The 23,570-nt window shown below is 36.6% G+C and overlaps 1 protein-coding gene across 4 annotated transcripts; it reads right to left on the bottom strand.

The window, feature by feature from the left end:
* Positions 1–997: 997 nt before the first annotated feature.
* tjp3 (tight junction protein 3) lies at positions 998–23,332 on the bottom strand. Of its 4 annotated transcripts, XM_058761692.1 has the most exons (31): positions 19,514–19,534; positions 16,161–16,217; positions 15,094–15,212; positions 14,837–14,939; positions 14,421–14,688; positions 14,241–14,344; positions 13,976–14,165; positions 13,578–13,647; positions 13,409–13,503; positions 13,170–13,251; positions 12,559–12,650; positions 12,314–12,398; positions 11,705–11,808; positions 11,548–11,617; positions 10,131–10,207; positions 8,698–8,785; positions 8,527–8,606; positions 8,364–8,436; positions 8,042–8,106; positions 7,886–7,949; positions 6,707–6,863; positions 6,517–6,625; positions 6,117–6,336; positions 5,813–6,012; positions 5,636–5,731; positions 4,657–4,733; positions 4,357–4,567; positions 4,145–4,245; positions 3,335–3,865; positions 1,619–1,665; positions 998–1,516 (listed from the first exon to the last, which is right to left on the bottom strand). In XM_058761692.1, exons 2-31 carry the CDS (start codon positions 16,206–16,208, stop codon positions 1,372–1,374), a joined length of 3,771 nt encoding a protein of 1,256 aa, XP_058617675.1. In that variant the 5' UTR covers positions 16,209–16,217; positions 19,514–19,534; the 3' UTR covers positions 998–1,371. The 4 variants fall into 4 exon arrangements, with proteins under 4 accessions (XP_058617675.1, XP_058617672.1, XP_058617671.1 ...); XM_058761689.1 differs by lacking the exon at positions 19,514–19,534 and adding an exon at positions 23,174–23,332 and having other exon boundaries at positions 8,364–8,606; XM_058761688.1 differs by having other exon boundaries at positions 8,364–8,606.
* Positions 23,333–23,570: the final 238 nt, after the last annotated feature.

Genomic DNA, 23,570 nt, shown 5'->3' on the forward strand with positions numbered 1-23,570 from the left:
CAGAATGAAATAGGCCTATCTGTGCTAAAGCAATATTGTACCTGTCTAGAAAAATCTGAGCATATCAGTCTTATTTAATTAATACAAGAAAACCAATAGCAAAATGCAATGACATCTTCACCATTGGTTAGATTTGGAATGGTGACAATTCCAACTTTTCAATTTTCTAACTGTAAAAATCATATTATGTATATATACATCAAATTCCCTAGGAGTGTCTCAATCTGCTCCCTTGCACCCTAAGTAGTGAGTCAGTATATCATGTACACAAATTCCGACACTGGTAAAGCCCATGGTGTGATTTAAGTTTCACATTTCAGAAAATGTGACGTATCAGAGCATAGCAACAGTCTTTGCAATGCAAGACCAAACAGAATTCAATATGCAAATAAATACAAGAAAACAGACCAATGGCAAAGATGCAATGACATCTTCAACATTTGTAAGATTTGGAATGGCGACAATTCTAACAATGTCAAATTTGCACATTTTTTAACTTGACATGTCTGTATTTAGGAAATTCCCTAGGAGTGTCTCAGTCTGCTCTCTAGCACCCTAGGTGGTGACACAGTATATCATGTGCACAAAAGTGGCCACTAGTAAGCCCCTTGTGTGATTTATGTTTCTCACTTCAGAAAATGTGACATATTTTCCAGTAAGAGAACGTAGCGAGGATAGATTCTACCTGGTTTTGGGGATTTTTTTTTTTTTTTAGGGAAAGAACATTCCAGTTCACTAAAAAAGGATTTTGTTTGAGACAGCACTTAAAATGACTGACTTCCTGATCAATGCTCTAAGAGAAAGGGGAATGTTAAAACAACAAAAAAAAAGAAAAAAAGTTATTGTTGCAATTCCATTTCCTTCCACTAGGGGAAACCAAGCACTTCACTTTTTAAGCAGCCTGAGTTGAATTAACGACAGAAAATTGTGGAGAAGACTTAGTAAGTAAGATGAATTTCAGCACACTCTTTAACAATAATAATCATGTGAGCTTAAATGTTTTGTTCCATTTATTTCAAAATACAAAAACAATAATAATTATAATAATATCTATATATATGTATATCAAGTTACTGAAGAGGGTAAAGCATACCCAAATTGTCTTTATTACAACTGGCAATATTTATTTTTCATATAATCCTGAGGAAGATCTCAGCACATCCATTAAAACTACAAAACCCACAAAAGGAAGCAATTCTGGTCACAAATCTTCAAAATCGATCCATGATTAGAGTCATCCATCACAAGTCCATAAGGACACTGCATAAAAAAAAACACTGGAAATAAAAAAAAAAATTTCCAGTTTGATTGTGTAAATGTACATGCCCACACTAAGACGTGAGAGGTCCATGTTAGTACGATCCATGTGTATTACAGCTCTGTTGCAGGTCCCCATTCAATGTCATCAGCTTCATCATCTACTACACTAAAATCATCTCTCTCGTCTTCATCGCTGTCACTGTCGCTTCCTCTGATCTGTGTTCTCCGCATTTGCATGGCTTCGTGATGTGCCAGTCTAAAAGAAAAGATTTATAAATGCATTTAAAAATGAAAAACAAATTCCTTTAGTACTTGATTCTTCTGAGCTAAACTTGACAGACCATGCATAAAGACTTACACTATAAATGAAGGGGAGGGTTTCCTTTCTGGTTCTGCCATACGGGCCTGAAACAATAAAACACGTGAAGATCAATTTCTACATTAAGTATTTAAAAAATATTTAATATTGGTTAACCAAACAGGTTAACATGACTTAGTCAAGTAGAGCATGTTCCTGGATCACCGTCCTTGTTGGTCTTAGAACAGGTTATGGTTAGGTTATGGGAAAGGGGTTGGTCTTAATATGTATTTCAATCCAGGAACATGCCCTACTTGACTAAATCATGCTATACTACTCAGTGTAACTCAGCGGATCTGCCAATCAATCAGATTTTAGGGTCAGGGTTAGGATTAGGGGCATGAAGAACATTTCCAACCATAATTTCCCTCTTCTTGTAGAGGTAGGTTTAGGTTATGATTAGGGTAAGGGTTTAGCCTTTGGGCCTGTCCCAATACCCACAAGTGCATGGTTTATTTTGTGTATTTGACCCAAACGTTCAAATGGCTGTGAATGCCACAGAACGTTTGATTACCTGATGGGACACACTTACAACATAGTGTTGCAAGATTGCAATCAGTTGTACTTTACTAGTAAACTTCTACTACTAATAACATTTTTAAGACATGGGACAGTCTTGTGCACTTCCTGTTGTGCTCTCAAGTAGCCAAGACTGCAAGTGTGGGTATTAGGAAAGGTCCTTTGTATAAATAATCAGATTTTAGGATCAAGGTTAGGGTTTCCTTGGGATTAGAGGCATGAAGAACATTATCAGTTTATTTCCCTCTGCTGTTAAAGGTAGGTTACGGTTAGGGTAAGTCTTTGTTGGCCAAGGGTGTTGATCAAGAAGCATGTCCTATACTTGAATTAATAATGCTGTGCTATTCAGTCTGTAATTTGGTGGATCTATCAACCAGTCAGATTTTAGGGTCATGATTATGTTAAACTCTGGGATCACTGGGATGAAGAACATTATTGACTTACCAGTTCCCTCTGATTTTAAAGGTAGGTTAAGATTAGGGTAAGTTTGGTCTTTGTTGGTCCTACTAGGGATGTTGATCCAGGAGAATATCCTACTTAATAATGCTGTGCTACTCAAATTTGAATTAAGGTGGATTCATCAACTAATCAAATTTTAGGGTCAAGGTTAGAGTTACCTTGCAATTAGTGGATTGAAGAATATTATTAAATTCAATCATTTCCCTCCGTTTTTAAAGGTAGGATATGGTTAGTGTAAGTTGTCCTTTGTTGATCCTACTAAGGATATCGATCCAGGAACATGTCTGTCTTGACTAAATCATGCTATACTACTCAAATTGTGTGGATCTACCAATCAATCAGATTTTTAGGCTTAGGGTTAGGGTCATATCTGGGATCTCTGGTGTACAGAACATTTTCAACTTATCATTTCCCTCTGTTTTTAAAGGTTGGTTATGGTAAGTTTTGTTCCACTAAGGATCAGAGATGGGCAGCTTCGGTCCTGTAGGGCCACTGTCTTGCAGAGTTTAGCTCAAACCCTAATCAAACACACCTGAACAAGCTAATCAATGTCTTCAAGATCATTAAAAACTACAGGCACGTGTTTGATTAGGGTTGGAGCTAAACTCTGCAGGACAGTGGCCCTTCAGGACCGAAGTTGCCTATCCCTGATGTAGATCCACGAACATGTCCTAATTTACCATGTTGCGTCTGATTGCTCGATAGGTCAGTCGCATGGGTAATAGGTATATATCGTACCTGTTGTAGTTTCTCCTCTATGGCTGACAGTGGAGGTGTCTCTGATTGGACTTCTTTGGGATCTGGTGCCCTGAAGTTGGGTGGAACATCGGAAGGTGCTGGTGGTGCAGCAAAGTCACCAGCACTAAAGTCTGAATCTGAGAAACTCCGCTGTGAGGGGACATCATCTTCTTGTTCGGGACTGGCAGGGACAAGGTGTGAAGATCGGGGCTGTGGAACATGGAGGATGGGAGGTATTTCCCCGGGAGGTAGGGTGTACTTGGGCTCTTCCTCCAGGTATGGCTCTGGGTCATAGTAAGGTTCTGGACTATGAGTTTGCCCAGTGGCGGGCTCTGAAGAGCGGGCCAGTGCAGTGCTGCGGTTTCTGGCGATGCCTACAGAGGGCTCTTCCAGGTCCTCGTTGTCTGTGTAGGCTTCACCATCCGTAATGGCCTCACCGTCAGTGTCCTCATAGTCGCTGGCACCACTGAGGTAGTCAGAGTTATTTTCACGGTTGAAAGCGTCAAGGTCTTCATCGCCGCCTCCCTCCAACTGGACATACACCAAGTACTTGTTAACCAACTCGAGTATGAAATGCAGGCTCTAAACCAATTCTACATTCACATCTTGTTGGAATTATCATAATCAAGAAATCTTAGAGATTTGATTTAGAGTTGTTGGCTATGCCACAATGATCAAGTTGGGGCTTTCATAAAGTTTTGAGTTCAACAAAGACAAGTTAGGTTTTTAAAGTTGATAACTTATAATTACGTTAATTCTACATGATGTGAGTGCACCATTTAGTACCATAATTCTCTCTAGAGTTCTTACCGCAACTTCAGAAACCCAGACCGGTTTAGATTGCTGCTGCCGAATCTTGTCTTTCAAAACATCATACCACATGTTTGTATTAGGCTGAAGATCAATACGTGCTGTGAAGGAAACCGAAAAAACAGAGATTGTCTTTCAGAGCACATTAAAACTTTCTGAAGGTATCAAATAAGATTCAAACAGGGAATTCAAGGCAGGGTTCAAAGGTGTACCGGAAAATAGATGACTATAGTGTTTCCTCAGCTTTAAGGCCTGAGCATATAGGCGACGAGAGCTCTTGTTGGAGCCTGGCATGTATTTTTGCCTCATTGACTTCAAGTCTTTTCGACTATGAGGATCCAAGAAGAGCACCATGGGATGGTACTGGATATAATTCAATCTTTCTACTGCAGTGGGTGTAATGTCCAGCAAGGGATGCTTTTCCTGCAAGTTAGAGGAAGTTACAAATGTTTGGTTAAGGTAATGTTGGTTTATTTTGACAGCATTACTCTGTATGATGATAAAAAGTTTACCTGCTCTGCTATTCGCCTCACTGTGTCCAGTTTGATGACACTGGATGAACTTTCACTTCCATTTCTGGGTACCATTTCTATAACCAATAAAATAGGAGTATTAAAGGGATGGTTCACCCAAATATCAAAATTCTGTCATTCATTACTCATCCTCATGTCGTTTCAAACCCCTAAGACCTTCGTTCATCTTTGGAACACAAATTAAGATATTTCTTACCCTACATAAACAGCAATGCAATTTACACATTCAAGGCCCAGAAATGTAGTAAGAACATCGTTAAAACAGTCCATGTGACATCAGTGGTTCAACCATAAGCTACGAGAACACTTTTGTGCGCAAAGAAAACATGCGTTGTGGTACTCTTGAGAATAAGCGTCAAAGACTGACACGGAAGAGAAGAAATTGTTGAATAAAGTCATTATTTTTGTTTTCTTTTGCGCACAAAAAGTATTCTTGGAGCTTCATAAAATTAAGGTTGAACCACTGATGTCTTACGGACACACAGTTGTGTTGCTGTCTATGCAGGGCCAGAAAGCTCTCGGATTTCATCAAAAATATCTTAATTTGTCTTCTGAAGATGAGCGAAGGTCTTACGGGTTTGGACATGAGGGCGAGTAATTAATGACAGAATTTCCATTTTTGGGTGAACTATCCCTTTAAAATGTTTGAAAGTGAATATGAAGAGTTCAGATGCAAAAGCCTCTAAATGCCATCTGAAATTTTCATCTAAAATTAGTATTTTTATCAGGCTCCTATGTTTAGGTTCAGTAATTTTATTCTAATGGTAATATATAGGTCCTTTTCTATGCAATTAATGTGAAATAACTGAACATAAATATAGGAGCCTGATAAAAAATGCTCATTTTAGAAGAAAATTTCAGATAGCATTTAGAGGTTTTTGCATCTGAACTCTTCATATACCTTCAGCAGAAATGTTAAGAAATATTGATCTCAAAACCTACATCTATTTTTTCATACCTGCAACTTCAAATTCATCTGGCAACTCCCGGGCCAGCTTCTCATTTGCAATGTCATTCAGAGGACCCAAAATGACGATAGGCCGTTTGAAATTGGCTGAAAATGAGCAAGCATACATGTTACAACCAAAGACTCTGTAAGAAATAATGGTCTTTTTAAAAAATAAAACTCACTAACCCTCTCTCAGAACGACTTTCTCATATGCTGGAAATTTGCCTTGAATCGTCAACTGTAGGAGGTCATCGCGGGTTCTTCTGACATTCTTTTTAGCCCCTCTGAGACCCCGTAACTTCCAGAATTCGGCTCTGGGGCCAGAGGCCTGGCGTTCAGCTGCACTAATTCTCTGTGCCTGCTCTAAATTTGCCAAAGTTTCAGCCCTGAGATAGAGAAAGAGAATCAGACACCTAGAGTACAAGCAGGAACTATAATGGAACATACTTAACAAGCATACAAACAAGACTGAAAGCTACTACTAACATACCTGGTCTGGTTAGGAACGGTGCCTTTGTCCAGCTCATGTAGATCATTGCCCATGCGCACAGCTAGCCAGGTTCCCAGCTTCCCGCGGTGCATAGTGTCCACCACTCTGAACACCTCGCCTCTGGTGAAGCTCAAGCCAATACTGCTCTCAGCCACGTGGTCAAAGTGTGTACGGATGTAGAAAGAGTCACCAAGGCTGGACTTCAAAATCTTCTTGTAGACTAAGATATCAAGATTCATTTGGATATGTTATTCGCAACCCATTTTACTTTCCCAATGGGTTTTTGTTCACAATAAGACAAGGAACCTATTGTCTATTTAGTATTATAAAAACTAAATTGGGTCGATTTTGATTTCGTGTTGACTTCTTAATCCTAATAAGGAGACACAAAGGCACTCACTGTCCATTTTGTTCTGAGTCCGGATATCGATGCGGTCGCCAGCGTGGATGTTCATGAGATACATAGCTGCTTCCTCTCTGGTGAAGTGACTGAAGTCCACACCATTCACCTACCAAAATAACAGTCTTGAAGAAAGGCACCACTGAAAGGTTTGATCATGTAAGACATGTACGTGATTCTTTGGTCCTACCTCCAGTATCTGATCACCCTCTTGCATGCCTTGTCTCTGGGCTGGACTGTTGGGCTGGACACCACCAACAAAGATGCCAACATCATTTCCTCCCACCAACCTCAACCCAACATTGCCCTCCTTCACAAAGCTGACGTGGTTCTGATCTGAGCTGTACCTGATATAGAGAAAGTACATCATTTAAAAAAAAAAAAGTTTAATTGGTTGATCAAATTTTTTATTTGTTAATTAAAAGTTTAATCGGTTTATAATAAAAACTAATATTATTAATATTGCTGGGCAACAATCGCGATTAATCGCATCCAAAATAAAAGTTTTTGTTTACATAATATATGTATGTGTGCTGTGTATATTTATTACACACACATGGATGTATATATTTAAGGAAAATATGTTATGTTTATATATTAAATATATTTATATATAAAATAAATTATATGAATATAAATAAATGTAAATATTTTCTAAATATATACTGTATGTGTGTCTCTTTATATATACATAATAAATATTCACAGAACAACACACTCATATATTATGTAAACAAAAACTTTTATTTTGGATGTGATTAATCGCGATTAATCGTTGCCCAGCACTAATTATTAATTAAAAGTATTTGTACATTATGGTAATATTTTAGTACATAGTACTTTTGTACTATACTTATTTAAATATAAATATATATAAAAAACTAAATATTACAAATAAAATTGAAATAATGCATTCATACATCATGATAGTATTTAAACATCATGCTAAGATTTGTCTTACTGTTTTTAATTTATGCTTACTAAATCATTATACATATGTAAAAAACTAAAATATTAAATTGAATATAAATAAAATATGTACACCCATGAATTAATTTAAGCTTATTTAAATTAATTATAAATCTAAAAAATATACACAATATAATAAAACATACAAAACATTTATCTATATAATATATATTATATTTAGTAAATATAATAAATTAAGTATAAATAAGGTATTTATACATCATTGTAGTGCCTTTGATTTACACTTATTTGTGCTGTCATGATAAAAAATAAAAAAATAAAAATACTTTTCTTTATGCAAAATATTAATGATTATTATTTCCTTTTAATTTTAGGGTGAAATATGACCCTCTCATGTCTTGTCTTTGATCTGCACACAAAGAAACATTAAATTTCTCACCCCAGGTTTGGTGTTGGCACTGCATCTGGAGGAAGTGAATAAAGTGGCTCCTCTAAAGTTTTCGCTGAGATAAAAGAGTTACAATTTAGTACCCAATAGTCACTCGATAATTTGCAATGCATTATGGGGGCATGTTTTTAGACTGCTGATACTCACAGCTCAACATGGTGTGGTTGGGAATAGACACGTTAGAGCGGAGAGTGCCGTTAGCACGTGGGAAACTGAAAGAAAGAGTCGATATTCACATTCACACAGTGAGCCACTATGATCATGATAATGATAATGATAATGATATGATAATGTCTTAAGCAATGGTTTAGTGGCAACAAAGGTGTTTATTGACTTTAACCGAAACGCCTGTTGTTCTTAACCTTAATGGAAATTGACTCATTCTTTCCCAAAGCCTGTTTCAATATGACATAATTAGCTATTATAAGTGTGGATTATATAAATATAGGACAGAGTAGGCGTTTCTGACCTGTGATCACTGCTGTGGCTGGGACTCTCAGATCTCCTGACAGGCGATGGGGCTCTTTCTGACTCAGAGGAATCTGGTGGGCGAACCAAAACAACAATATTACAAAGATGCACAGATGCAGAAATATTCAGGAACACAAAGGCAACAAGTGCATTATTCAGACATTCAGGTGGAGGTCTGGCAGGAGCGGCTCTGAATGAAGAATCCTGTCGGCTGCTGATGACCGGCGCCTGCATTTCAGCTCTGAGACAAAACAATAATACAAAACTATATTTGTCACCTTTACAGGCACAATGATAAACGATAAAAGATAAAGAGCTCTAGTATCTCTTACCTTGGTCTGCTTCTGGAGTTTTTGCTGACTGGAGACTGTGTTCTCGGAGGAGAGTTGTAACTCACATCTGATTCAGATTCTGAGGGAGCTGATTAAATATGAAAATTACAGAGCATTATGCGTTATTAGCAATTCGAAGATAATTTAAAATGCAAATGGAGCTATTTCAAACTCAAATAAACAGCTAATGACATTTAATATGAATTTATGTGATGAATATTGTGTTTATAAATATTGTATAATGTATATAAAAGGATACAGTAATTTACAAGTGAATATTTACAAATGAATATTTAATTAATGTACATATGAATAATTAATATTTACAGATTTATATTTAAATAAATATTTTTAATGTAAAAAAGAAAAATGATTTTCACGTCATCAAAATTTTAAATTTATATGCATGTACTGATATGTAATTTATAAATTTATGGAAAATTAATGTGCAAATATTAAAGTGAAATGTGTATGAACAATTAGAAAATTTAGTTAAATAGAATTTTTTAAATACATTTTTAATGTACACATTAATATTTAAAAAGTTTTTGAAAAAGCTAAGGTTGAGTAACAAAAAAAAAGACAAAAATAATTTTCATGTCATCAATTTTAAATGTATATGTATGCATTTAAATGTAATTTTGAAATTCTTGGAAAATGTATGCGTAAATATTAATGTGTAATGTTAATGAACAATTACAGAATTTAAATAATATTCAGAAAATAATGTATAACAATATACACATTACTTTTTAAATATTTAAGATTGAAATTTAATATTTACACATCAACATTAAAAATATTGGTAACACTTTACAATAAGGTTCATTAGTTAAACATTAGTTAATGTATTAACTAACATGAACGAACCATGAGCAATACATTTGTTACTGTATTTACTAATCTTCGCTAACGTTAGTTAATAAAAATACAGATGTTCATTGTTAGTTCATGTTAGTTCACAGTGCATTAACCTAATGTTAACAAGATTTTAATAATGTATTATTAAATGTTGAAATTAACATTAACAAAGATTAATAAACGCTGTATAAGTGCAGTTCATTATTAGTTCATGTTAACTAATGTAGTTAACTAATGAACCTTATTGTAAAGTGTTACCAAAATATTTTTCATATTTAAAATTGAGGTGCAAAAAATGACAGAAGTTATTTTCATGCCCTCAGCATTTAATGTTTATATATTTTGGAAAAATACTTTGTAAATATTAATGTTTAATGTATGAACACTAACAGAATTTTGTGTAATTTACTAATATAAAAAATTTCTTACATATTTTATATCAATATTTATTATTTACACATTAACATTTAAAAGTGACATACAAAAGAAAAATGCAAGAATCCTCATTTTCATGCCATAAGTATTTAATATTTAACCTGGACTATTCAGTTTATGATTGGCTCATACTGTACCTCTCTGTACAGGTGTTGAGGGTTTCGCCCATTTTGGGGGCTCCATTACAGGGACTGACATGACCTCAGGTGTCGCCCTGCAAGAGAAAGAGGGCAGATGGGAGGATGAGAGAAAAGAGGAGGATGGGGGATACTTAATTATGCTCGTCCATGAAGAGAGTGGGAACTAATGTAAAATCATTGATGATTAGGAACAGAGGGAGATATTCACCTCAGGGTTTCTGGGGGTCTCTCTCTCATTGATTGGGGTGGGCTATCCATATCCATAAGTGATTATAATGGTCAAATTTAAAGGGATAGTTCACCCAAAAATGAAAATTCTGTCATTAATTACTCACCCTCATGTCGTTCCAAACCCGTAAGACCTTCGTTCATCTTCTGAACACAAATTAAGATATTTTTGATGAAATCCAAGAGCTCTCTGACCCTGCATAGACAGCAAGGACCCTATAGTGCCATTTTGGAGAGTATCACATATGTAAACAACGTATGCTGTTCTGTGTCAGCAGCACCGTACGCAGATACGTTGTTTGCGCTTTGATCTGAACGTAAACAACATATCTGCATACATACGCTGCATACATTGTTTACGTATGTGATACTCTCCAAAATGGCACTTTAGGGTGACGCGGAGGAGACAAATTGTTGAATAAAGTTGTTATTTTAGTTTTCTTTGTGCACAAAAAGTATTCTCGTAGCTTCGTAAAATTACAGTCGAACCACTGATGTCACATGGACTATTTTAACGATCTCTACGTTTCCGGACCTTGATTGTGTTAATTACATTGCTGTCTATGGAGGTTCAGAGAGCTCTTGGATTTCATTAAAAATATCTTAATTTGTGTTCCGAAGATGAACGAAGGTCTTACGGGTTTGGAACGACATGAGAGTGAGTAATTAATGACAGAATCTTCAATTTTGGGTGAACTATCCCTTTAAGTCCCAAAAATCAATGATTCATAAGGACAAGCAGAACCTACTACAGTAAACTAATTAGATCCATATCTATGATACCTCCATCTCTTTTGCACCTCTGGATGTGCAGAATATTAACACTGTGTGTTGTTTATGGTATTATTTGGATAATTTGATTGTATACTTATAAATTTAGATCTTAGATCCAAGATTATCTACATCTTAGAAGCAATATTTTCTTTTTCAGGTGACATAAATCAACATACTACAAGAGAAAACTCAGGTTGATTCGGTGTCTTTTATTTTAAAAGATCACACATATCACATTTTCAGATATCACAATGAAACAAAATTACATGAGTGTATACAAACAACATAATGCAAAAAAACTAAACAAAAAAAAACAAATAAAAAACAAAAGAACAAACTGTTTTCTCATCGTGTGCAGATAGATGATCGCCCCTACTGAAAGAGCCTGATGCGAGGCCTCCCTCATGTGTACCTGTATCTATTGCGCGACTCCTGGCTGCGCTGAGGTCTGGTACTATCGTCCGATTCGGACTCTGATGCAGCTGTATGGAAAAGACATGTTCATGAATGAGTCTGTTAGAATGGCCACAAAAATGGGACAAACAAGTCTGCTGTGGGGTGAAAGTCACCTCTGGGTGGAGGCCTGTAAGGAGACGCTATGCGGCGAGGGAAATCCTGAGACATGCTATGAGAGGAGGAGTTCATACCCGGAGGAGGAAGATCGGGGAGCACCCTGGGAAAAGAGATATGAAGAGGCAATGAAGACATTTCTAGTTCAGTAGTTCGATATATCATTAAAAACTTATGAATTAACAAAGGTTGACATGCATGTTTGTGAACTGTTAAGCCAAGAGTGTCCAAACATGTTCCTGGAGGGCCACTATCCTGCAGAGTTTAGCTCCAAGACTAAATAAACACACCTAAACCAGCCAAACAAGGTCTTCAGACTCACTCGAAGCAAGTGTTCTGGAGCTGGTTGGAGCTGAACTCTGCAGGATGTTGGCCCTCCAGGAGCTGGATTGGACACCCCTGTGCTTAACTTAAATTCACGAACATCATCCGGTCTGATAACCGTTTAAAGAAAGGAACTGGTTGGGAATTAAAAACAGGTTTCTCTGTTTCCAATCATACTTGAGATAGACCAGTCTTTTAGACAATTCAATGACTTGTCGATATTGAAAATGTGCTTATGATTTCATTTGGATTGGGTGTTTGCTGCTCATGTTGTGAACTCATACTTGTATCTGGAGTGATTTTCAGGTTTGGGACTCTCACGCCTTGGGGGTGGAGAGGCGCTTCGGTCTGAATCGGACTCAGAAACGGCTGGTCACACAAAACAAATGGCCATTAAGCTATTGAGATTATATCACTGACAACATTTATGCATATCATTAACTTAATCCTCAGTCTTTAATTCCAGAGTTGGTTTATATGTAATATGGAAAAATCAGCGATGCTGTGTCAGAGCACTTTTGAGGCAGACCTCTGCGAGACTGAGAGGCAGTGGAGGAGTTCCAGTTCTGGGTGACGGGTGAGGCTCGAGGGTTTGGCAACGCAGAGATCCCGGAGAGAACCCTGAAACGGACAAAAAAACATGTGAGCCATGCATCTCACCCAAACAAGCAGCAACATGAAAAGACTAGCAAAACAAAACAAGTAAAAAAAACAAACAAACAAAACAACACAAAACAAAAACAGAAAAAGGAAAACAAAAAAAAAAACTGACAGAACCCCCCCCACCACACACAAAACAAAACATCCTGACAGAAAAAGCAGACAAACACACACACAAAAAATAAAACAAAAACAGTAAAACACAGCCAGAAAAAAACAGCAAAACAAAACAACAAAAGACGAACAAATCCAGACAGAAAAAAAAGAAAAAAAACTGCAAAACAAACAAAAATAAATAAAAAGATAAAATTAAATAAGTAATTTCATAAGTAATTTTATAAGGCATTCATTAGTTCAGTTTCATCAACATTTCTGAACAAAACTAAATACAACATTATATACAGTGTAACCATGGTGCTGCAGAGTCATAATTGTCAATATGCATATGGGGCCAATAAATTTACATGAAGCCATATTTACTTGTATCGGTCTCTGTTGTCAAGAGTGCCATGTCTTGACGCTGGAGGCGAGTTGCTGCGGTCCGATTCAGACTCTGAGGGAACTGCACAAGAGCCAAAGCATCATTCAGCCACTTACATATACAACAATGGACAAAGTATTGAGGGCAAAACTTCTTGGTCATGATAATCTATGATTGTCATATTGAATTAAATGGTTATGCATTTCATAAAAAAGTTAGTTTTGTTACTAAGACTCACCTCTGCGAGGGGGCATTGATTGAGCGGGCGGTTTTGTGAGTGTAGAGCGCAAAGGTGGCGATTCTCGTGGTTTTGACACAGGATTGGCACGATTTCTGTGGATAAAAGGGCTCTGTTAGTGCAAAGATCATTTAACTAAAAGAGATTAAGTCACAGTTGAGATGTTCACCTGCGAGAACGACGGTCTCTTGGACGGGATGTTCGGTTTGTGGGGAGGTCAGAATCCAGGTCTGAGATTTCTTCAGGCAAAAATTGAAAAGTTAATATTAAAACCCACCTTATTAGAGTGCTGCAGGGATGACGTACTATTGTAGGCCAAAACAAGGGAATTTTTTTTTTTAGCATTTCTGGCTCCATCATTCCAAATTCAATGGTGAACTCATCTACTTAAAATGTTTTTAAATAGATTGAAAGAGCTGTCGAAAGCTAAGGTTAATGGAGGGGGGGTTATTGGGTTTTGTTGAGGGAACCAGGGTGATGCCAACTGGGTTGGCTTACAAAAATACGTCATGTCAGCGCTCAATATGGCACAGATCAGCTGTGTGCTGTAAAAACATCTACGCTCACCCTCCAGCTCTGAGCTACTGTCTTGCCGCCTCTCGTCGGTACTGTTTTGAGGACTGTCCTCCACTTCAGGAATGCTGACGAGGAACTTTCTGTCATCCCTCAACACCAACATGGTCAATTTACCTCTAGACTTCTCCACCAGGTGCTTGGTCTCCAGCAAGGACAGATTTTCTGTCGTCATGCCGTTAATCTAAAACAGAATTTTCAAAAAGGTTACACAACATCCACATGCATTGGAACGGTTTCTAAAGAACCAGTTCTTCACCTTCAAAACAAGGTCTCCTTCTTGAAGGCTGCCCTCTTTGGCAGCCAGACCGGTGGGAGTCATGTGTTTGATGAAAATTTGGCTCCCCAACTTCATTCCGTACTCTACAGAGAGAAACACGTTAAAATCTTGGCAAGAACCACTAATATTTGCGCAATGCAAAACCGTTGAGATTCTGACCGTCTGTGGGTTTTTTCTTGATCAGGGTTGTTCTGATGGGTTTGTTTTGCACATCCTGATTGGGAAGTCTCTTGAAGCCGGACATGATGGGAAGGTCGTGACCGTTGCGGTCAGGCGTCACGCTTCGAGCTCGTCGGTTACGGCTGGTGTCGGTGTTGCGCTGACCCCTCCTCTGTGGCATATCGTCGTCTAGTATGTTGGATTGTGAGGCAGAACGAGTAGGTCTGTTGCTCGCAGGGATCTGAATTGTGCGTGGCCTCTTCACAGTCTACAAAATGAATGAACAAATTAACATTTTTTATTTGTAAATTTATTGAATTCAGTTCAAATGCAAAGATTTTATATCAGTGTTTACTTTATGAATGTTTTATCGAGATATTCATTTCATGAATGCTTTTGGCAATGTTTTCACTTACAATGTTTGCCGTTTTCCCGCAGTTCCTCAGATTTTGAATAGTGTAAAGTGAGGTGACGTTCTCCATCAAAACACCATTCACCATAACTATCTGATCCCGTGTCCTGTGGGCAATAAATCACGTGGGTCTGTATCACAAAAATAATCTGCCAAATATGTTTGAGTTGGTTTTTCCATCTTGTACACAAACATGACAGGTCGGACAGGATTAGACAGGATGTGTGGGAGGAAGTCGTGTTCGTCTGGATGTGTACTCACTGAAGACGACCCATGGCAGGGCCAGTGGGAAGCACGTCAGAGACCACCACTGCTGTGTCCCCATTAACTGGCTTGTCAAGCCCACCTGAGACCGCAAAACCAAAGCCGACCTTGGAATCCTGCAAACGAAAGAATAAAAGTAATGAACGATCAAACAAAAAAGAATGACAGAACAAGCAAAAAAAAAAAAAGAAAGGAAATAAGAAATTAAAGAAGCTAAAGAACAAAAAAAAATTTAAGAATAAGAGAAGCAAATAAGCAGAATGAAATTAACAAAAGAAAGAAAGAAATCAAATCAATGAAAGATAAAAAAAACTAAGAAAAAACTAAAAGAACAAAAATAATGAAAGTATGAGAGAAGCAAAGAAACAGAATGAAATGACAAAAGAATGAATGATAGAATGCATGAAAGAAAGAGAAAGAAAGAACAAATGAGTGAATAATAAATGAAAGAACGAAAAAAAATAGAAAGAAGCAAAACAGAATTAAATAAAACAAGATTTAACAAACAAAAAACAATGAAGGAAAAGTGAAAGAAAAACAAATTTCTAAATAATTAAAAAACAAACAAAAGAAAATGTGTTCAAAATAAAAGAAACAACAACCACAAGAGAACAAATAAACAAACACAAACAAAAAAGTTCAAAAGAAAGAACAAAAAAAAAAGGGAACCAAAAAAACCCAAACAAACAAAAGATAGATAAAACAAACAAAAATCATGAAAGAAGAAATCAAAATAAAAGAAAAGGGAAAAGAAAAATCAAATGGATGAATAAAGTAATTAAATTTTTTTTATAAAAAAACTGAATTAAGGCAACTTCTTTCTATACAGAAATGTACCGCATGACCCCAAACTTGACATTCCAAAATTTCAGGTGTGTCCTGGTGACAGGTGGAAACAACTCTTACGACAATCTTGGTATCACAATTGCTCGCTAAACTTTTCCGTCTCGACTTTCAATTGTTAGGGGAAACTCTACACCTGGTGTCACGTTCTCTGACACACCTGTACAGAGCTCGATAAAGGTGTGGCTAAAGCGAATTAAACCCCTCAGTTCGCAACTTACTTTCGATAACGTGACCGTCTGCTGCTCCCAAATCGTCATGTCTTCCATGTCTGCTTTCTGAAATGAGAAAGAAACAGCTACATTCATATGTGCAACATCAAGCAAACAACAACAAATATACATTGTTTACAAAGCTACCAAACAAAGATCGGTTCAGACGAAAAGCACCAGTTTTTGAGGGCCTCACTTCTTTTTGAAGGTCCAGCACTCGGCTGTTGTTTGTCAGCTCAGCCGAGCATGAGAAGGAATGGCTCTAGCTGAGCATGCTCGCACCTGCTGAATTCCTGTTGTACAGGTACAAGGGGGCGGAGTCAGCACGTAACATCATGTCGATACCCGACACTTCCTCACCAACGGCTCACCAAACCAATACACAGTCTGAGAATACACGTCTCTCACTGAGTAGCAAAAAAATCACTGGCATGCCATTTGATTTTGAAACTGACCACTGGAAACTTGCCAACATATGATGACCTAAATTACAAATACTAGTTGTGACTGGTACATCTATTATCAGTACAATACCCTATTCCAAAGTTCATATTTAGCACGGCTAAATATGATATAAGTTAGTTTTTTTATTGTAAATGAGCAATAAATGCTTCCTAAAACTTGCTGAATTTTATTACCTAACATTTGATTGTTTTACGTGTCCCCAAACAAAGACCTGCAATCACCATGACATACTTTGAGAGTGGTTTCTATTGGACCAGAGAATTCCTGGAATGTTTCCCATGTTTTTATTGGCCGCTGTTGGCAAGCAAAGGTCACAGAGAGTCTCTGTTCACAAAGCTGATCAACCATAGCAAAACGAACACATGTACCAATACCACTCATTTTCTTCAGAAAATAAATTTTATATAAATTAATGAACATACTGTATTATATAAATCTATACATGTTTTATTAACATAATACACTCTTAAAAATAAAGGTGCTTCATGATGCCATAGAGGAACCTTTTTGTCTAAATGGTTCCATAAAGAACCTTTAACATCTGAAGAACCTTTCTGCTTCACAAAAGGTTCTTTGTGGTGAAAGAAGGTTCTTCAGATTATAAAAAGGTAAAGAAGAGATGGTTCTGTAAAGAACCTTTGACTGAATGGTTCTTTGTGGAACCAAAAATGGTTCTTCTATGGCATCGCTTGAAGAACCTTTTGAAGCACCTTTATTTTTAAGTGTATATAAAAATACTTTTATTTACTAAGGATGCATTAAAGGCATAGTTCACCCAAAAATGAAAATTAGGCCTATTTTACTGATTTACTGGTGTCAAGCCATCTTAGCTGTATGTGACAATATTCAGACAAATACAATCGGAGTTATATTAAAATAAATGTCCTGGCTCTTCCAAGTTTTATAATGGCAGTGAATGGGTGTTGAGATTTTAATGTCGAATAAAATGCATCCATCCATCTTAAAAAGTGCTCCACACGGCTCCAGGGGGTTAATAAAGGCCTCCTGAAGTGAGTCGATGCATTTGTGTAGGAAAAATATCCATATTTAAAACTTTATAACCGTCATTTTTAGCTTTCGCTAATTGTCGTTCATGAGAACGTGGCGTTCAGCATAGCGTAAGCTCCGGTGAGAATATGCTAGTCTCGCGAGAACCAAGTTTTGTTTACATAAAAGGAAAACCAATCTCCTCTTGGCTTATATCAAACTGATATTTTTCTTAACAAATCCTCTTTTTGTACTTCAATTTGTGATAGGTGTTTTGATTTGCTCTCTTCTCCGTGTTCGTCATTTCTCACACTTTATTGGACTTCAAAATCTCATCCCCCATTCACTGCCATTATAAAGCCAGGACATTTTTAATATGAAAGAACTCTTAAAGAAGTCTGAAAGAAGAAAGTCATATACAGCTAGAATAGCTTAAGGGTGGGTAAATCATGGGGTAATTTTCATTTTTGGGTGAACTATCCCTTCAAATTGATTAAAAGTGACAGTAAAGACATTTGTAATGTTAAAAAAAAGCTGTATTTCAAATAAATGCTGTTCTTTTGATTTTTTTCTTTCTGTTAATCAAAGAATTCTGAAAAAAGTAACAGTTTCCAGCACATGCAGCACAACTGTTTTCAACATTGAGAATAATAAGAAATGTTTTTTTCAATCACCAAACCAGCATATTAGATTGATTTCTCTTCAATATGTGATTGTAAAGACTGAAGAAAATTCAGCTTTGCCATCACAGGAATAAATTTGATTTTTAAACATATTCAAATAGATAACAGTTATTTTAAACCATAATAATATTTCACAATATTACTGTATGTTTGATCAAATAAATGCAGCCTTGGTGAGCATAAGAGACTTTCAAAAACATAAAAAAAAAACAAACCCAAACTTTTGAATGGTACTATATAGCCTATAAAAAAAAACTATGACTACACATGACACTAGTATTACTTTGAAATTGCGTAGATTTCTGATATGAAATGACTATGTCTACTGTTGATAACAGCAACATTAGTCATAAAGGAAGTGGCTCACATTGAGGAGAGCAGCGATGCAAATATCAGAACTACTCTTTTCTAGGAAACTCCCTTCATGAAATATGTTAGACTCTTAACAGTCCGGTGTTCCTACACCTGTTCTGACACACTGCTGAGTCTGACTATGCTGTAGTTTATGATAATATGAAACACATCACTGCACAAAGCCTTACAGACACAAAGCTAATGGGTCAACAGACTCGCTAGTATAAACCAGAACTAGCATAAACCTAACCAGCGCAATCCTCGAATCATACGGACAACTTGTATTATGAGTTTTTGTAATTTTAGAGATTAACCGTCCGAGTCCCCATTCACTTTCATTATATTGAAAAGAGCAGCCAGGACATTCCTCAAAATATCTCCTTTTGTGCTTTACGGAAAAAACAACAACCAAAAAAAAAAACAGTCATATGAGGGTGAACAAATTATCATTTTTGGGTAAGAAGTCCCTTTAAGGGTCATAGCTAAGTCACATGATAGCGTACAGTAATAAAATTGTACAATGTGTAGTAAAAAAAAAAAAGTTGGCAAGCATCTAGAAAATGACAAAACTCACAACCCTGCCCATGAGTAAAGCACATGACTCCTGCAATTAGTGTATTACAAATAAGTACACTATTTGCCAAATTATCGTACACAATCTGTACATAATTAAGGCTATTTTACTCTTCCGTAACTCAATAACAGTAACAAAAGTCTCACACTACAAGTACAACAGGTGCAAGTCAGTATTTACAGTCCCGTCTGAGTAAAACTGTCATTACACGGCTCAGATGACACATCCCGCTGTTTAGTAAACTTAAGACATCTCACGTTAGGCACATTCAACTACCAGCATTAACAACTAATACTTACCGTCCCTTTAAATCTCACTTCCATTTCCAGAACTAAACAAGGTCGTCTACCTTATTACCATAGGAACGTAAACAAAGCAGGGTATCCCAAATATTGGAATCAATATAAAGTCTCCATTTTTGGTGATGCACCTGACAAGCAGTTCACTTCCTGTAGCCCACAGGAAATATGAACACATATGGTTAATGAGGACAAAAACAATCTACGAACCCCCACCTGAGCCCAAGGGACGCTCCACCCACTTGTTCAATAAATCCTTTGGTACTTTCTGATATTTACTGTCCCTCAAGGAACTAAGGAGGAACTGGGGCGATGCCACCTTATGAAGACTAGTGATGGATAGAATGGTTTACTTAAGGTTTCATAATCCAGACTTGGTATCAAATGCATTGAAAACCACAAAAATATGTCTTGTTCCCAAACATTTCGGGACTAAGAAAACACTACAGTAGCTTTTCCTCTGATAACAAGCCGTTGAGTTGCTAAAGGAAGCTGATGAGGTTACACTGATAATCATTACCCCGGCCTGTTAATGTTTAATCTGCACACAGGCCTAGTGAAGGTTTCTGCATATATTGGGCTTGAGGAAGCAGAACACGTAGATTAACGCTTAGTATTAAAGTGTAGCACGTGGGTCAGTGACATTTAGTATAAGTGTCCACAATCAGTGTTGTTTTAGTATTATTTATATAATACTACAATATTTTTTACTACCTTGAATTAGGTTTTATTTTACATTTCCAGTTTTTTTTGTTTGGTTTTAGTAACTTGGTTATGTGCTTTTGTCATTTGTATTAGTTTTTCAATATTTCTATTTAGCTTTAATATAATTCTATTTCAGTTATAGTATTTATTTCAGTAAGTTGCAAATTGCAAAATGTCTAATTTCCAGTTAGTTTTTTTACACACACACACACACACACACCTCTGTACAGCTATCTTTGTGAGGACATACACTGACACAATGCAATCTCTAGCTCCTTACCCTAACCCTACCCATCAGAACTAAGTGCCTCACCCAAACCCTTACCCTAAACCTACCCTTTACCCAATTATAACCTGATCCCTAAAACCAAGTCTTGACCCTCAAACAGGCCTTTAAAGGGGTCCCAGAAAGTGAGGACCGGCCAAAATGTCCTCACTTTACAAGATTGTCCTCACTCCGATGGTCTAAAACTCAAACCGGCCCTCACAAAGATAGCTGTACAAATGCACACACACACACACACACACACTCACACTCACTATGTAATATATCTATTAATTTACTAACTACTTGTTTTCTTAAAAAACAACAAAAAAACTAACTAACACTAGCTTGCTCTATTCTATCTGTTTTCTTTTTATTTACTATATAATTAAAAAAAACCTTACTATGATGTACTGTGTTAAGCTAACTGAGACTTGTTATAGCACTCATGCATATCATTACTCTTTTGTTGATTTTGATCGTTTCCATTGTCCTCATTTGTAAGTCGCATTGGATAAAAGCATCTGCTAAATGACTAACTAAATGTATTATGTATTAATGTATATTAATGTAATAATATTATACACACACACACACACACACACACACACACACACACATATACATACACATATATATATATATATATATATGGAAGCTGGTAACAATAATGTTTACATCAACTATCTGTTCTGCAGAAGAAAGAAAACCATGCAGGAACAACATGAGGGCGAGTAAATGACAGAATTTTCATTTTTATGGTGAACTATCCCTTTAAGACAAACACATAACAACATGCTAAAAACCACTCGGAACACCTTAGCAACAGCATAGCAACAGGCACAACATTTAATTACCAATGGAACACGGCTGGATTTTCCATATCAAAGACGAGGGCTTCATCTCTGTAGTTACGTAAAAATAAATTTAGGAAATGTCAAAATCTAAGCACACTTTTTCCAAAAACCCAAGTGTGGTCATCATACTGGAGTCATTTCACTCCCTCAGGCCAACAGTCTTGACAGGAAATGTAGGAGGGATGTACAAATGTCAGATGGTGTTGTTTTACGGTGTCCCCCTCAAACTGTATCTGGAAACACTTTCATAATAGGAAGCCATAGGTTTCTGGTGGTCCAGCCCAGTTCTTCACAACTATTTACATTTGTTGTTCTGTATCACAGCAGAAAACATTAGGAAACAAAGAACATATGAGATGTTTCTACACACCCCGCCAACAGGGAACGTTCATTCAAAGCGATCGGGTCGTTAATATCATGCCCATAACTTTTGCAATACAATAAGCAAACTTAATGCTCTCTCTAATGTACGCATAACCGAGACAATCAATTTTAAAACCTTTAATGTCTTGAACATTCAGATAACTTAATGGGAATGTTAGCAAAATGTTCTTGAAACATACTTTTGTTAGTAGGGCAGGCTGGCCGAAACCTTGAGACAGCAACACACCTCCTTTTCAGAGTGTAAAAACTCATAGGCTACAATGACAGCTGAATACAGTTAATGGAAATACTACATACTGTACTAACAAAGCAAAAACACGTCCTTCTAAACTAGTGTATTGCCTATATCTTTGACCTGTGAATAACATCACTGAAGAGAAATGTGGATATATGGGAAAGCTGTTTCTCGAAACCACAGTGAAACTACAAAGCACGTATTGACTCAAATGAGTGGCAGAACCAGTAGAGCCAGATTAGGCGGAGTTTACTGCAGCACTGTTTCAATCGTTTCTCATTTCTGCGAATCGGTTCTTTCGAACAGAACTTCAAGGAACCGATTAAAGTACCTCCTCACTGCAAACGCGCTAAACATTATTGCTGTTAAACTTACTTGTCGGCGTATCAGTCATATCCTTGGTTGACTCTAAAACTAGCTGGTTCTCGGTTCATTAGGTCCTAAAAACGGTTCTCGGTTCAGTTCCGTTCACTTTTTCAGTACACCGATTCATTTCGTACGATTCGTTCGGACAGGATTTGTTAACTGACTCATTAAAAAGATTCGATTCAAAAGAACCATTCAAAAGATTGGGACATTGCTATCGCTTAGTTTATGATTTATTTATTTATTTTTTAAATGAACAACGGTTCTCATAATGTAATAGATAAATTAAAATTAACCGACATTCACATTTAGCTGTCAAAGAGTATGAATTTTAAATGACTAAAAATAAGCAATTTTATTTTCTTTATTTTTATTTCGTTTCTAAAGGAAACCAATGTGTTCACAAGACAGTGGTTTAAAATTGAGGACATGTCGCTACATATGTTTACTTAAAGACTTTTTAACATTGTTTCTCTTATGAATGATATTAAAGTGCATCAACATTATTCATAGATGTCAACAAATGTGAACTTCGCTAAAAACTATTTTAACCTAAAGGGAAGTCGACAGACTGTAGGAACAGAAAATATTCAAAATTGAGGACCAATAAAGTGTCTTTTTGCACAAAACAACCTGGCAACACACACTACACGAACAGCTAACTCAAGCCAGAGAAGCAGAATATAAGACCACACAAAGCAGCTTATGTTTATAAAATATCGCCAATTATTTACTATTTCGACGTAATTTCCAGTCAAACAGCTTACATTTCAGCGAAATGTGAAACATGACTCAGACAATCGATAAACGCAACAAAGCAGAGCAGAAAAGAAAAACACTCGACTCACCTTATTATGTGTCCGCTTTAAAAACTAATACTAAAATTCACAGGTAATTCCGTATTGGAGGCCTTACAGGGCCTGGAACCTGCAGTTTTCTAATAAGGTTTCGTTATATTTCCCAGCATGTATCTATACAGCACCTGATCGTGTACCTGTACGCAGGGGGAGGAGCTTAATACAGGTGGGTTGGGCAGTTTCATCATGAAGCTAGTTTCTATACCAAACACAGTGGCTTTTTGATCTTATTTTCCATTATGTCCCTCCAAATAACTGTGGAATGCATAGTGTCAAAATAAAACAGGCTACACTGAGTACAAGTCTATGTTAAAATAAGACAAGATCATTTGAGGTTTAAATTGTTTTTATACTAATAGGCTATCTACTGTGCTATACATTTTTTTCT

Source organism: Onychostoma macrolepis, chromosome 22 (assembly GCF_012432095.1).
Source record: "Onychostoma macrolepis isolate SWU-2019 chromosome 22, ASM1243209v1, whole genome shotgun sequence".
NCBI classification, from domain to species: domain Eukaryota; kingdom Metazoa; phylum Chordata; class Actinopteri; order Cypriniformes; family Cyprinidae; genus Onychostoma; species Onychostoma macrolepis.

What these genes read in the sequence shown, in the direction of transcription:
- tjp3 (XM_058761689.1), bottom strand. Translation starts at nt 16,208, where the DNA reads ATGGAAGACATGACGATTTGGGAGCAGCAGACGGTCACGTTATCGAAA. An exon ending in GAGTCGCGCAATAGATACAG is followed by an intron (nt 10,208 to 11,547) that starts GTACACATGAGG and finishes TTTCTCTTGCAG; the next exon opens with GGCGACACCTGAGGTCATGT. An exon ending in GACTCAGAACAAAATGGACA is followed by an intron (nt 6,337 to 6,516) that starts GTGAGTGCCTTT and finishes TTGATATCTTAG; the next exon opens with TCTACAAGAAGATTTTGAAG.